The sequence below is a fragment of the Haliaeetus leucocephalus genome, unplaced genomic scaffold (assembly GCF_000737465.1).
Source record: "Haliaeetus leucocephalus isolate CR32 unplaced genomic scaffold, Haliaeetus_leucocephalus-4.0 Scaffold142, whole genome shotgun sequence".
Taxonomy (NCBI): Eukaryota; Metazoa; Chordata; class Aves; order Accipitriformes; family Accipitridae; genus Haliaeetus; species Haliaeetus leucocephalus.
In genome coordinates, this window is record NW_010972578.1 from 297049 (window position 1) to 312585 (window position 15537).

Below are 15537 nucleotides of genomic sequence, written 5' to 3' on the forward strand. Positions count from 1 at the left end.
ATGGCCTGTCAGGGCAGGCGACGGGGGCGTCTGCGTTGGGGTTTTGGCGTGGAGAAGGCTGGAGCCGATGCGGGGCTGTGGGGCGGGCGGGGTTTTGCGGCCGTGGCGCCGGAGGTCTGGGGGGCTCCGCTCGGGAGTGTGGGGGAGCTCGGCCTGGGGAGAGAGGTCGGGCGTGTGCCTGTGTGCAGGGGGTGGAGAGTTAGGTGGGATTTAAAAGCAAAGGTGGTCTCCGAGAGGAGGGAGGGTTGGGCGTCCACCTTCTGTGTGACCTGGCTGTGAAGTCCCGGGGGAGATAAATCGGTAGGAAGTGGGGGGACTGGGTTCATCTTGTGGAAACCTGCCAGGGAATCAACAGAGAGAAACTGAGGCTAGAGGCTGAACAGGCAGCTAGAAAAAGATAAGTCTTTTGTGACTGGTGTCTAAGCTTGACTACAAGCATAACATTTAGGGTGAGCCTGTGGGGGACCTGGAGGCTGGAGGGCTCTGTCTGTGAGGGACGAGTGGGAGGCTGTGGTGGCTTCATCTGCAGAAGACATGCAGGCTCCAGTTGCGGGAGCTTACAAGGGGCTGGACACATAGATGGAGGAGGTGGTGGTGGTTGTGGTGTTGGGGATTTAGCCTGTAAAAGCCTGGCTAGAGAGAGATGCGCTTGCATGGTTCAGAGAACCAGAAGGAGTTGGCATTGATGTTTGGGCTCACGTGGCTGAGTTAGAAGCTTAGGTACTTGAAGACATTAGGGTAGAAAAGATAGTCTGGCCTGGCGGAAATCTAGGAGCTGACAATTTAGCTGTAGGTATAAGGGACTTGAGGCATTGCTGTTGCTCACACTGAGAGTGGTATTCCAGCATCAGCTAGAAGTGATTGAAAAGAAGAGTATGTGTGTATGCTCTTGTATGTACATTTGATTGCACACAGACTGGAAAACAATGCACAAACGAAATGGGCCAACCATCCAGTGGTCTATTTACGGAGCATGTTGTTATGATTTCCCATTTGTGTAAAAGAAAAAGAAAATTTTGCCTACAGCTTTCTCTGTGATGTGTTAGGGTGAAGGTTGGTAGTCACAAATCAGATTTGTTGCTACACTTTCACTACTCTGTTCAGTTGTGGAAGTGTTGATGCAGTTACAATGACAGTGTATTTTTCTCAATTAACTACTGGGGTGACAAGTTGTTTCCCATTACTAAACACATTTTCTTGAGACCAGCAGTGGCCTCATGCATTGTGGTATTCCAAGGAATGAGGCTCTTCCTGACAACCATTTCCATTTGACGTGTTTTTGCAAGTAGGTGGTGTTGCCTCTGATCTTGGAAAAGTTTAAATACCCAGAAATGCATATGACGCAAGAGCGAATAATGGCGGATGCTTTCAAAAAAGGGGGGTGGGGATGGAAAATTTGGGAGATTTGGTAATGTTGGTTTAATAGCTTTGGAAAACTGAACTTCTCTCTGTAATTGCTGAATAGATACAGCGTGGCAAGGCAGATGCACTGTTGCTTGCCATAGGGGAGCCTTACAGCATCATAAGATGTTCAGCTTTGCTGAAGCCTGTGGTGGCTGTCTCTGGTGTTACCTTGAACATTAGCTGTGGTGGTACAAGGTTTATAATGTGTATAGTCACCTTACTGGGAGTCTACAGAGGTATGTGGCAGTGGATTAATGTTAAATGGTTGATGCTGGTACTGTCCTCAGTCTTTCACTCAAGACAAGGATGTTGGACCTGTTTATGAATCACCTCCTGAGTCACTGCAATTTTCAGTCCAGCTGATTAAGGTAACCTGATCTGACTTTGATTTATTCTAATACATTAGGCTGCAAACCTTCACCAGAGAGTGGTCCTGGTAGGTGGGGGTAGTAACAGCGACAGCTTTGACTAATTTTTTCATCCTGCTGCTAGGTATCTATACACAACAGTACCAATACTGGAGGCAAACTTCAAAAGCGGAATGTTGTTTAGGCAAATCTGTTTTATTTCCTGTAGCCATGTGTTGACACACAGATTAACCATATGTCAGCTGAGAAAGCAGTCACCTGTGCTGAAGTTTGTTGTTTCCTGTAGTAGTATGAGTTGAAGATACTCTCCTCAGTGTCCTGCTGATTGCTGTCGCAGTTGTGCTGACACAGCTGTTTGGGCTGGGCTCTGACCCAGACTTGGACTTTTGATCTACCTTGGTGCTTTTTGGGAAGAGGGGACACAGTGCTTTACTTTCAGAGTTTATTCAGCTTCCTCACCTGGTTCGTGGCAACACCCCACAATGTGTTGTGACAGCTAGAGATAGCAAGCTGCAGCTTACAGGGGAGAAGTGCTTTCAGTGTAGAGAGAGATGGCTTTGACAGTAGTACTAAGTGAACATATTCTCCAGCCGGTGTCAGACTGATGAGTGATAATTGTTTACAAGTGATAAAGTGGATCAACGAGATTGCAGGTGAGCCTGTGATCAAGCCCTTCCAGTGTGCCAAGTACTAGTTGTGTGATGGATAGTGGGTATTGATTGAATTTGAAGTTGCTGTCTTCAGGGGGAAGCTTCTAGGCTGTTGCTAATTTTCTCCACTGTGTGGTAATTCATTAAATTAAGTTTTTGAGATGGTACTATCAAAATCAAATTTTAGTTAAGGCAAGAGTTTGTATAGGTTAATTGAAATATTTTCACAATTTGACTTTATTGTATGAAGACAACTGCAGAACCTTAAATGCATTTATCTGTAAACAGTACAGAAATTAGGTAATTGAGTTAATTGGCCAACCTTAGAAGGTTGAGGAAAGTAAAGAGGTACAAATAAAAGACAGTGGAGCAGAATTTTGCACCCTGTGGTTTTTTTTTTCACTTTAGTGTAACGTTAGTTACTTATGTGGGAGTAAAAATATTTACGTTCAGCTAAATGAAACTGTTGCTTTAAGGAAGACACTATAGCTTACACCCTTCCCTGAATTGTGTTGAGTCCTATTTTTACGGATTTCTCTAGGAGGTGAGGATTCAAGTTCAGCGACTGCTAACATAGCACAAATAATACGGTGTCCAGTCCTTTGTGATACTTAAGTTTTTTCTGCAGTCAAGTAATTTAATAATTAAAGCTCTGTATTATTTGAAAGTTCTTGAAACTTCTTAAAGAAAATCAGTCCTCAGGCTTTCCTCTGTTACTCATCATGTGATGATCAGATGAGAATGACCAACTTCCTTTGAAACCTTTTGCATTTATCCTTATTTATGTTTCTTAGAATATATTGTATAAAATGTATTTCATTGCAGTATGAGTATGAATATACACTATTTTGGGATTTGTCTTCCCTACATATCAAGAGGTTCCTTATATAATGATAACCTGCTCTAATTTAAATAAATATTATTACTTCATTATCTTAGTAATTGCACTTGTAACTGGGGCTGGTCCCTGGGATCTTTTGTGAGGGTGACCTCTAAGATAATCTTTCCAGGCTAAAAGTTAATGCACAGTGAAGAAGTAGTAATGCTTTTTGTTTTAGCAATCTGTGTGTCGTTTGTTTTTTTCTAGTCAAGTTTTACTTGCTTTTGATGCTCCCAGAGTGTTGCCACTTTTGTTGTGCTTTTGGAGTGTTGTTTTCTTATCAACAGTCTTTCAAAATTAAGAGCTAAAATACTTATTTTTATAGTTTTGTTTAAAGGGCCAAGCTTGCTTTCTTCCTATTTATGACCTTTAACAAAGCCACATGCAGTTTCTGATGGAGAACAGCCAATGGTATCTGTTTCAGGTATGACCTTCTAATAGCTGTAAACAAAGGTTTTTCCTGTGAATGTTAAACTGCAATGTCTTTTCAGGTACATGCTTTGTGTACTTGAGTGTGTAAGGTACAGAGTCATCACAGGTTGTAATGGGACATACAGAGTTATAGCAGAGGATTTATGCTCTGCTGCTTAGAAAAGCATGCTGTATAAGATGAACAGTTTCAGGGGAGTTGTTTCTATTGCAGGTACAGCATAGTTTTATCCAATCTATAAGGTAAGCTGATTTTTAATGTGGTCTCCGAAGAACGTTGAAGCATTAGAGATGTTCAGGTCTTCTGTAAATTTCGAAGAGAACAATTAAAATGAAGATTCATTGTGTAAAGAAAAATCAAATTTATTTTTTTTTTTTAGTTCTCTTGACCTTGACTTACTGAGTGCATGCTTGGGTACATCCTTGGGGAAAAGATGGGTGGTCTTAGTCCCCCTTCAGAATTTTCTAATTCTTTTCAAACGCAGCTTTTACAGTGACACCAGGTCCTGAAGACATATCTGGTGATGATTAACTCTAGTAAAATTGTGTGTATGTCCAGAGTATGTCCAGCAGTTATAAATTTTGAGGAATCCTACTCTCTATGTTTGGAGTAGCTTGGTTACCCTTCAAAACTACTGGCCAAACAGCTTTATTAAAAATCTCTGTATGTGTTTTCTAGCTAGTGTAGTTCAAGCCATGTGATGTCAGGTTGTTATACTCTGTGCCCTGGAAAGAAAGCAGTGATCCTAAATGGTGGAAATGGATTCACTCTGAGAAATATTCTTCCACTTCTGTGGAAGAGAATTTCGGAAACATTGTTTTCCATTGTGTATGAGTGTCCTGGTTTTGGCTGGGATAGAGTTAATTTTCTTTCTAGTAGCTGGTGTAGTGTTACCTCTTGGATTCAGTATGATAAGAATGTTGATAACACTGATGTTTTCAGTTGTTGCTAAGTAGTGTTTCTACTAAGTCAAGGATTTTTCAGGTTGTCATGCCCAGCCAGCAAGAAGGCTGGAGGGGCACAAGAAGTTGGGAGGGGACACAGCCAAGGCAGCTGGCCCAAACTGGCCAGACTGGAATATTCCATACTGTATGGTGTCATGCCCAGTGTATAAACTGGGGGCAGTTGGCCGGGGAGCGGGGGGAGGGGGGAGAAATTGCTGCTTGGGAACTAACTGGGCATCAGTCAGTGAGTGATGAGCAATTGCATTGTGCATCTCTTGTTTTGTATATTCCAATCCTTTTATTAGTATTGTCATTTTATTATCATCATTATTAGTTTCTTCCTTTCTGTTCTGTTAAACTGTTCTTATCTCAACACATGAGTTTTACCTTTCTTCTTCCGATTCTCTTCCCCATTCCCCTGGGTGGGGGGGAATGAGTGAGCAGCTGTGTGGTGCTTAGCTGCTGGCTGGGGTTAAACTACAACAATGAGCATGGAGATGTTAAAGCTTATAATTTAGTTCTTTCACTTGAACTGCTGGTACACTTCTGAAATTCATTACCCAAATAAATGTAGCCTATCTGCTAGTATAAAATCAGTATTTTTTGTTCAAAACCTTTTGCACTTCTGAACAGTCAAAACTCAAACCTTGAGGCAGTACCAAGAAATTATTGGCTTTCATCTGGCCCTGGGAGGTTTTAGTGTTAGTGTCAGTGTTGGCACTTTATAATTGCAGTATCAGGATTTTCAGTGCTTTCATGTTGTTACTGTTGGTAGTGGTGAACTAATTCTAATTATGGCAGGAAGCTTTTTACAGCTGTGGAGCGTGCACTGCAGTGTTACCTTACTTGCTTGCCTGGTCCTGAAAGGAGCAACAAGTAGCTTGAGCAATCAGTAGGTTGGCTGTATAATAGAGAAAAGTTGTATTTTATCTTATGAGTGGTACTTTTAACAGCATTGCTGCTGATTGGTTTCTCGTTGTCTGTGAGTGTCAAAGCAAAAGCTCAATTTTATGCTTTTGCATCTTAAACACAGGTTTTTTGCATCAGTCAGAAAACAACAAGTGCATTTCAGAATTTACTTTGATGTTCATTGTGGCTGGGTGTACTTCAGTGCTGTGCACCTCTTTTCATGCTGGTATGTTCATCTTAATAAAAGTTTGTATGGCGTAAGAGGCTGGGGGGATCTGCAAACATATACCTGAAATGCTCCTTCTTTTCAAAAAGAGCTGCTAGGGCAAGGATGCCTTTGTGGAATCCCTTTCGACTTTATAACCTGTGTGTTCTGATTGTCTTTCATCTACAGGAATGTCTACAAAAGCAAATTTAAGAACAAGATATTTGCCGAAATATCAAAAAAGTAAAACTGAGCTAAAGGTGCCTGTAGCTATTGCTTCTGTCTCCATGGATCCTGTTAGAAGCACGGAAGATCTGACAGGGCAGCAGGTCAGTAAAGGCAAATTTTTCTTGCTTTTAAAGAGTGCATATAGTAGAAAAATGACAGAAAATCTTTAGATTGAAAATTTGAAACATTTTTAGAGTACTGTTATTTTTGCAATCTCTTACATTTTTTTGCCCACTTACGTGGTGGCTTGCTGGCAAAAATTACTTCTCCACTAAGATTGCTTGCCCACCTAAAGAGAACAAAGGCTCAATGTGCTAATTTATGTAAGTGGTGTGTAACTGAGGCTATGTAAAACAGATTATATATGTTTCTGTGTGTATATGTGTACAGAGAGAGAGTGAGTGTATCTTTGAGTAGCCCCTAATCTATATGGTACTAGCCAAACATGCAAGAAATTGTGTTTCAGTCAATTCAGCTTCATTGCTCTAGTCATATCACTTAGAAACAAGACTTGTAAAATTCTTTTTAGGGACCTTTTTGCTGTGGTTGCTCACATTAGTAGAATAAAATCACTTTCTGTTTTTGATAGTAAAAGTTAAAAATGCATCTGAGTAGTAGGAGTAGCTTTGTCAGTTGACATTATCTTTGGCTCTGCTTTGAGTTGTCTGGTCTACTCGTGTGACTATAGGTGACACTTTTCCTACAGTTTATTGCAGTAGAAATTTCAAAGCAGTGGGGTTCCTTTGGAAAGTTATTCTGAATTGTGATAGGTATTGTGATACTCAGAAGTCTGTTGAGAGATGCCATTTTTCTAACACAATTTGTATAGTGAGGTGACTATGCAAGTCGTTTGAGTACTGTTAAGTCTCTTGCCTAATAGTCATCTTGGGCAAGTCTGTAAGTCACTAGGGTTTGGTATCCTCCTGCTTACAGGCACTGTCTAAAACTTTTGACTGCTTCTGAATCACTGTTGTATTATCATGCAGTTAAATCTTGTTCTTCTTCTGGACTAAGATGTCCTTCTCTGTGTCTTCTGTGTGCTGAGTAAATGCTGTGTGCCTCACATGTACATTCAAAACTCTGATGTGAAGACAGATCACTCAATTCTCATTGCTTTGACAGTGTCACTGCCCTTCGAATCCTTCAGCATGACACTCAGTATTCATTTTTAGGCCACTCCTGGACTTGTCCCTTTCCATTTCTTTGTTTATCAGTACTTGGTTTTAGGAGGCTGGTATGTACCTCCACTTTGCAAATGATGCTGTTAAGTGACGTGCAGAGAAATTTCAGGAATAGCCCTCATTATGTAGAATCTTTTTGTAGAAGCATCTCTTTGTAAGTATCGACAAGCCTGCTGCCTCATAGATGCATTCATATGTCACATTAAAATCTGTTTTGTTGCATGGTGTGTTTTTAGCATTACTTGTTGTTTGGAGAAATTTTACTCAATTTCCCTGTGAGAGCTGTTGGCGTAGAAACGGTCTTTGTTTTTTTAATATAATGCCTAATACGTGAAATCTTGATTGGATACTCAGATGTGCTTTTCTAATATTGACAATAAAATGTGTTCAAAGCTTTTTCTCTTTTCTGTCTTTTTTAACCTCCCATTTTTCTATTACCTTGCCAAATCCTCATGGAAAGTTTGTACTCTTAACTTTGAAGATAGGCTCTGAATTACTTGAAACAAACAGAACAAGTATATTTTACTTGTTGTGGAAGAAGGTGCGGTCACAGAGTTTTTTTGCAAGGAATTTTCATCACCAACACAACTAATTTTCTTCAAAGTGTTGTGTGTGTGTCTAGGGAGAGCTAATCGCTTTGCGTTAACATACTTGTATTGGGACTGCGTGGCAAGGTTTTGGTAGCAGGGGAGCTACAGGGGTGGCTTCTGTGAGAAGCTGCTGGGAGCTTCCCCTGTGTCCGATAGAGCCAGTGCCAGCCAGCTCCAAGATGAGCATGCTGCTGGCCAAGGCTGTGCTCACCAGCAATGGTGGTAGCGCCTCTGTGATAACGTATTTAAGAAGGGGAAAAAAGTTGCTGTGGAACAGAAACTGCAGCTGGAGAGAGGAGTGAGAATATGTGAGAGAAACAACCTTGCAGACACCAAGGTCAGTGAAGAAGGAGGGGGAGGAGGTGCTCCAGCCCGTGGGGGAAGACCATGGTGAGGCAGGCTGTCCCCCTGCAGCCCATAGAGGTCCATGGTGGAGCAGATATCCACCTGCAGCCCGGGAAGGACCCCACACCAGAACAGGGGGATGCCTGAAGGAGGCCGTGACCCTGTGGGAAGCCCATGCTGGAGCAGGCTCCTGGCAGGACCCGTGGCCCCGTGGAGAGAGGAGCACACGCTGGAGCAGGTTTTCTGGCAGGACTTGTGACCCTGTGGGGGACCCATGCTGGAGCCGTCTGTGCCTGAAGGACTGAAGCCTGTGGAAGGGACCCACGCTGGAGCAGTTTGTGAAGAACAGCAGCCTGTGGGAAGGACCCACGTTGGAGCATTTCGTGGAGGACTGTCTCCCATGAGAGGGACCCCATGCTGGAGCAGGGAAAGAGCGAGGAGTCCTGCCCCTGAGGAGGAAAGAGTGGCAGAGAAAACATGTGATGAACTGACTGCAACTGCCATTCCCTGTCCCTCTGCACTGCTGGAGGGGAGGACAGAAATGGGACAGTAGAGAAAATCGGGAGTAAAGTTGAGCCTGGGAAGAAGGGAGGAGTGGGGAGAAGGTTTTTTAAAATTTGGTTTTATTTCTCATTACCCTACTCTGCTTGATTGGTAATAAGTTAGTTTTCCCCAAGTTGAGTCTGTTTTGCCTGTGATGGTAATTAGTGAGTGATCTCTCCCTGTCCTTACTTATCTCAACTCATGAGCCTTTCGTTATATTTTCTCTCCCCTGTCCAGCTGAGGGGGGAGAGTGATAGAATGGCTTTGGTGGGCAGCTGGCATCCAGCCAGGGTCAACCCACCACAATATTCTACACTATTGTGCTGGGAGGTTGCTCACCTTTACGATTTACTGGAATCCTCTTTTGAAGAGAATGGATTGAGTTTTGCTCTAATGTGAATCTTGGTGGGACTCATTTATGTTTTCTTCATTCACATAGACTTGAGTATCACAAAGGAGGATGAGAGTTTTGGAGAAGACTTCAAAAAGATCTTGTTAGTATGGAGCTTTTCTGGTACTTTTAATAAATCTGTGGTTTGCTATACTGGTCTTGACCAAAATTTCCCATCTTCCTACTTTGTTTGACAGAAGTTGTCTGCTTCTTTCATGCAAATTGTCATCTTCCGAGGTGTGGTTTATAAAGTGAGAGAGTATTCCATTTATGTAGTATATTTCATCCAGAAAATACCGAGTTACAAAACTGTTTTCTACCCTGAGCTGTGTAGAAGGGACAGAAGTCTGGAAAAAGGAGACAATACAGTCTTGGCCTCTATCTCATTTGTCATTTTGTTTTGATGGTGGAGCTGTTGCTGTGCAGAATTCCACAGCTTCATTTTGACATGTGTTATGGTACAAGCCTGCCTTTCAGAATTTTTTGTGTGCCATCTGTCCATAGCTGTGGGTGATACAAAAAAGTGCAGACTAACTTTTCAGATTTTCCTCTTCATCCCACAAGTGTTTGTCTGAAAGTACGTACATGGGTTTGGGTAATAGCTTGAGGTACCGTCTGTTAAAATCTCGTTCACTAATGCGATCAAGCTTCTGCCTCTTTTTTAAGTGAAAAATGTCCTGTAACTTTTTATTTTTCTTAAAGAAGTTCCATCATCTAGCTGCTAAAAAAAAAAATCATTTTCAGACATTTTTAGCAAGGGAAATGGAAATCCTTCAACCATATGTATAGTTGAAGGTAAATTAAGTTGAAGACATTCTCTCTTCATTTGTATGACTGTAAGTAGCATATGTTTGGGAAGGAAACTGTGAAATCAAATGTCCCCTTGAAAAGCCATGAAGTCTAATTTGCCTTGTGAAACTCCATTTATATTTTTTTTCTGAGGAAAACACATTGAAGCTAAAGTAAAAGTGTACTGAAGGGTCAGGTGGGTATAACTTGGGTCTGTATAAAATCATCACCTCTTTCAAAAGTGACATAGTCCTTTAATTGTTTCAAATCACTGTTCAAGAAGCAATTAGCTAAGAATGGAAGGGAGCACTTCCTCTCTGATGTGTGTAGATCCGCTGCTGTTATTGCTAATGAGGGGAGAGAAGCCCAGTATTTGCTTTATATGTGCAGAGGTTGTTCTGTGCTGTATTCTGTTAATTTGGCCAAACTGCAAGGCACTTGTAGCATTCTTGTATTTCATGTTAAGCACTGTATGCAGTCTGGGAGGTTTGTAATATTTGTAGGTTTGTAAAAGTCTAAACTGAAAGTAAGTAAGTCAGATTAAGTGGAAATATTTAGACTTGCCAAATCTTGGACAGAGTAGCATAGCTTTTATTGCTGCTTTTATCTTGGGATTCTTATTTTGTGCTTAGCGCAACCACTGGAGAACTGAGTCACTGATGACAGGAATTTTTGATAAATAAAACCAATTTAGAACTTAGAGCTGTTTTGTGCTTGGAAACACCCAAAATAGGTAATGCCAGTAACCTCAGTAATACAAAGGACTGTTGCATACCCGAACAGCAATATGCCCTCTGGTGGACTTTTATACTGCAGTTCGCTCAGTGTGATAAAGGAATGCATTAAAGGAACTGAAGTAGTGGAGTATGTTAAAGGTCTGTTTTGAGAAGGATTAGTAAGTATGAAGGTAGCAAATAACAGATTAAAAACAAATGATAGTGACGTGTGCAAGGGTGTGTACTTTTCTATGTATTAAAAAATCCTTTGAAAGAGGTATTTACCACCTACTAACAATATATCGCATAACTTTTTTGCTGTTTTTTATGCTTTGGTCATAAACGCAAAAGCGGAGTGTTTTTTTTCTTACTCTTTGTTTTAGGATCCTAATATAATAAAGTTTGTACTTGGATTTGGATATTGCTGCACTAGGTTTCTAAGTCATGAGAACCTACTGCCCTTTATCTAGTATGAATCAATGAATAGTGTATGTCTTAAAACTTTACTCGACATGTTTAGTATTGAAGCTAGCAGCTTGCATTTGAATTACAAGTCTCTTTTAAGAGTTCTCCACAATTTGGTAATTTGTTTCACTGAACTGTATTTACATTGTAAAAAATACATTTTTTTTTTTCCCCCCCATTTTCCAGTTAGAATTTGCCTACTTTCAACTTCTAATTATTAGGTCTTGAAATGCTTTTAATATCTTATGAAATATTTGTTCTCCTTTAAAGATTACTTTCTAAAATGTTACTTTAAATTTTCAGGTCACTAATGAAGGAGGAATGAAGAGTGCTTCTTTAAAGGATTTGTGTCCTGAGGACAAGAGACGCATTGCAAACTTAATTAAAGAACTTGCCAGGTAAGAATAAGCATCACCTGAAAATGCATTATGTTTAAGGAAAGTCATTCCTCTAATTAGCATCAAGCGGTGTAGAACTGCATTATGGAACTGAATATTTGCATAAGGTAATTTTTGTTACTGGAAGAAGTATGAACAATGAAGCAGCCTGATTGGTTTTTCATTGTTTCCTGACCCCAAATCCCCTAAATGTATTGAAAACAAGTGCCAAAGTTTTGTGACCTGCAGTAGTTCATCCATATAAACCTTGTCACAGGGCTATGGTTTTGTTTGCTGCTTGTATCATGTGCTTTAAATAAACACATGTTGGCTTTTGGAAATTACAAACTTTGTTGATATGAACCTTTGTCAGGGGTAAGCTTTTATACGGAATGCTGCGTTAAAGGTGGATTGGTGATCTTGTGGCTGAAGCATGTTAATCAGTATTTGCCTGTGTTTGCACATGTAGAGCAATAAAGACTCCAGTGTAATTTTAACTTATCTAGCCAAATCTCTTGCTTTGATTAATTTCTTCAAGTTCTCCCTATTCTTTGAAAGGAGAGGCAGAAATAGGGCAAGTTTCTTGGCTTTAGCAAAAAGTTTTTTCTGTTTAATACCAATGCTACCTGCATTGATAAAGGATGTGAAAAATAAATTGAATTTGAGTGAGGAGATTTTTCTCCCCTCTCTGTGTCCCTAACACTTCAGAATCTCTGGAAGTCTGCTTCTTACATAGTGGCTGTAAAATTGAGAAGGAGCACATGGGACTTTGGCAGGCTTTCTCACAGCATCAGAGGGGAAGGTCTTGTGAGATGCTCTCGGGTCCTTTGGGCTAAAAGTTAGCGTCCATACTAAGAATTTATAAAGGCAAAGTTTTTCTAGAACAACATGCAGGTTCTCAGGTATTAATGAAATGATTTTTGCTGTAGATTTCATATGTCTGTGCAATGATTGACAAGCATTACTGTCCTTTTTATATACAAAAATTTGGGCAGAGAAATTAAGTTACTTGCTCAAGGTCATGCAATATCTCTGGTGCAGCTAGGAATATTTTCTCTCTGATTATCCTCAGCCAGTGGACCATTTTGCCTGCTAATAATTTGTACCAATATAGGATTTCTTGCTATACAGTATTTTAGTAATTTCTGAAGTTCTTCATGCTTGCAACTCTATTTTATCCTACCTCATGTGTTAGAAAATGTCTAGTTAAGGCTGTCATAAAGACTAGATTGCTGGGAAGCCTGGTTACAAATTGTCAGATGTTGGAGCTATTCGGACACTGTTGCCACTGTTGATATATAGAGGTATATTCTAATATTAAAAAAAGCCTTTTATTACATTGTTCCTCATAATACACTGCTCCCTAGTGAATAGTAGTACACTAACTCATTTGAGCATGGGTTTCTTCTTAAATCTCAGATGCTGTGATTTTTCCCTGAGGACAGTTTGATATTTCTGCCTGACATTTCTTCGAAGAAAAATAGAAGGTGCAGCAACATTAATTTTGAAAAGTAAAATTAGTGGAACACTATTATTTTATATTTAGTTCTCTTTTATTTTTAAACCTAATCATATTTTTATTGGATGTAATTAAAAGTCCTTTGTAGAGTAATAGGGAAGTTGAACTTTAATTCCGCTCACCTCGTCACTTTTTTAAAACTCTCCATAATTTTCATCCCTAGTTGTGCAATGCTGGAGGGTTTTTACATGCAGCAGAAAATTCTTTGCTATTTCAGAGAAGGCAAAGAACCAGCAGAATGCTGAAAGTTTTCCAGGAAGACTGCCCTGCAGTAAATACTTGGAATAGTAAAGATCTCACTTGACCAGAGCTATACTTCACTGTTCCTTATTTTGCTACTATTTATGGAAGAAAATGATGGCAGTTGGGATTAATTCCTGCATTTTTATTGCAGGATGGTGGACAGAAATAGATTGGTCAATAATCATCTGCATGAAGGCGGTTGTAAAGTGGTAAAATTCTGTCTGCATGGAAACCAGTAGCAAAATATGATTAACTCCTGGGGCTTGAATTTCAACCAAGTCTTGCTTGACCAGTTCAGGATATTGGTCTTTCCCCTGACTTTTGTGACTGCTGAAGGAGAGCTAATGTACTTTTCTTTCTCTTCCTATTTTTTGTTCTCTTCCTCCAACTCTTATTCCTAATGCACTTTTGAACACTGGGAAGGTGTGTGCCTATGCATTAGCTAATATGCTGCAGTGTCAGACTTTGTCTTGGTGTCAGTAAATTTTAATGCTGGCTATATTATTATCCTTTCCTTTGAAAAAAATCAGTTACTGGGCTGTAATGCTCTGATGCTGGGGATTCCAGTGGCTGACATCACATTAGCTGTTAGGGACTTTATGAAATTGAATTTTGAGACAGGGTCAAAAGAAAGGACTCAGCTGCACCTTTTCTAATCTTCCTTTCTAAGCTAAATAATCTTAGTTTTTGCTCTGTGCTGCCGCCTATAAATCTAACCATTGTTTTACCTTCTTTGAACACATCCAGTCTATCTTCCCTCTTAAGGTGAGGAGAGGCAAACTGCATCCAGATTTTAAGACTCAAGTATTGTAAATTTGAACTTTTTAAAAATTTTGTCAGCAGATTCTTTTCAAATTGTTTTTGTCAGGGAATTTCTGGGTAAGTCATGCCCATGAATGCCGAAGTGCTTTGTGAGTAAATGGGAAATTCTCAAGTGTGATCAGCCATTATTTTCAAGAACAACCATCATGGTAACTTTGTGTTTTCAGCAAGGTGCTGCAGGTGTGGTGGTGAAAGTGGCAGGCACAGTAAGAGCAAATTTTAGCTCTCCTTACAAGCAGAGTCCTTTTAAGACACAAAAAAGACTTTCTGTGAGCTTTTATATCTGCAGGCTCCTCCTGAAGCAGTCATCAGCTTATGTAATGAAATGATCAGTGACACGGTGAAGACACTGGAAGATTCCTGCCTCGTACTCTGCGCCAATGTCAGGACACATTAGTTTCTTCCATGAAGGAGCAGCACAACGTCCTCTGGGACCTAGTCACAGTTGACTGTTGAGCATTAAGGACTTGCTAGACACCATACTGAGAATGGTTACAAAGTATTCTGGAGTGAAATATTTTGTGATACGCAGATTTTGAGAGCTCTCTCTGTCTTGGCATTTGGCTGAATGGAGAGGGTCATAACTTCCTTTGCAGAGAGAGTGAGTGTGTGTGTGCTTCCAAGGACCCACCTGACTCTTTAATGATACATAGCCATATTACTGTGACTTTTTGGCTCCTACTATGACATGTACATCATAAATACTTCTTCCCTGTCTGCACAGTTCACATATGCCTGTATAGCTCACATATGCAGTTTGCTTTTGAATGAACAGAGGCATTGACTAAGTGACATAGAATGGTTCATGAAAGTTTAATTTTTGTTTTTAGGGGTGAGAATTGGTATCCAACTACTTTGTATTCTTTTTTTCTTCAGATAAGATAAACATGGAGAAGGCTGTCTCTCTGTTGTCTTTGCAAACAAATCTTTGAAAGCAATTTAGGTAGAAAGGTATCATAATGCCCTCATCCACCCAAGGGAGGGAGTGATTGCCCTTTTCAAATGAGATACAAGATGTTTTTTGCTATCAGATTAGTGTCTTTCTGGCAAAGATCACTGGCATGCCCAGAACGACTTGTACCCAGCAGCTAGTGAAACAGCCGTCAGACAGCCCTTTGTCCCTTAGTGAGAAAATGCTTCCTCCTTCCCAAAACTTTGGATTCCTAAACGCTTTGTAGCAGTCTGGGATGTTAGTCTTTTCTGCTGGCATTGCTTTATGTGGACTTTTTATCCTGATGTGAAGATGAAATTGACCAACTAAAATTGAAATTTTCCAACGAAAGGTGAAAATGGGAATCAAACCAGAAGCTTAATTTGGTTACAGAACTGGAAACCATTACAAAGGAGGACAGTAAATCTATTGTAGCATGTATTTGCTGTTTAAGTGTTTTTCTTCCAGCGCTTAGTATCTTTGAAGGACAACTTGCCTGTGGAAGCCCATATTAGAAATCTGCAGTGTTTGGCCTCTTGGGTTGCCTTCTCTCCTGGGTTACACTACCTCATATTTAACCAAATTGTTACCGGGTTTTAACTTCAAT

The 15537-nt window shown here is 40.3% G+C and overlaps 1 protein-coding gene across 1 annotated transcript in view; it reads left to right on the top strand.

Annotated features, from left to right (window-relative positions):
- Nucleotides 1-15537, top strand: part of KIAA1328 (KIAA1328 ortholog) — a 160219-nt gene that overhangs the window by 110 nt on the left and 144572 nt on the right. The window contains exons 2-4 of the mRNA XM_010561111.1: nucleotides 3691-3726; nucleotides 5980-6119; nucleotides 11342-11436. Coding sequence (XP_010559413.1) covers nucleotides 3691-3726; nucleotides 5980-6119; nucleotides 11342-11436 — 271 coding nt within the window. The remainder of the gene's footprint in view (nucleotides 1-3690; nucleotides 3727-5979; nucleotides 6120-11341; nucleotides 11437-15537) is intronic.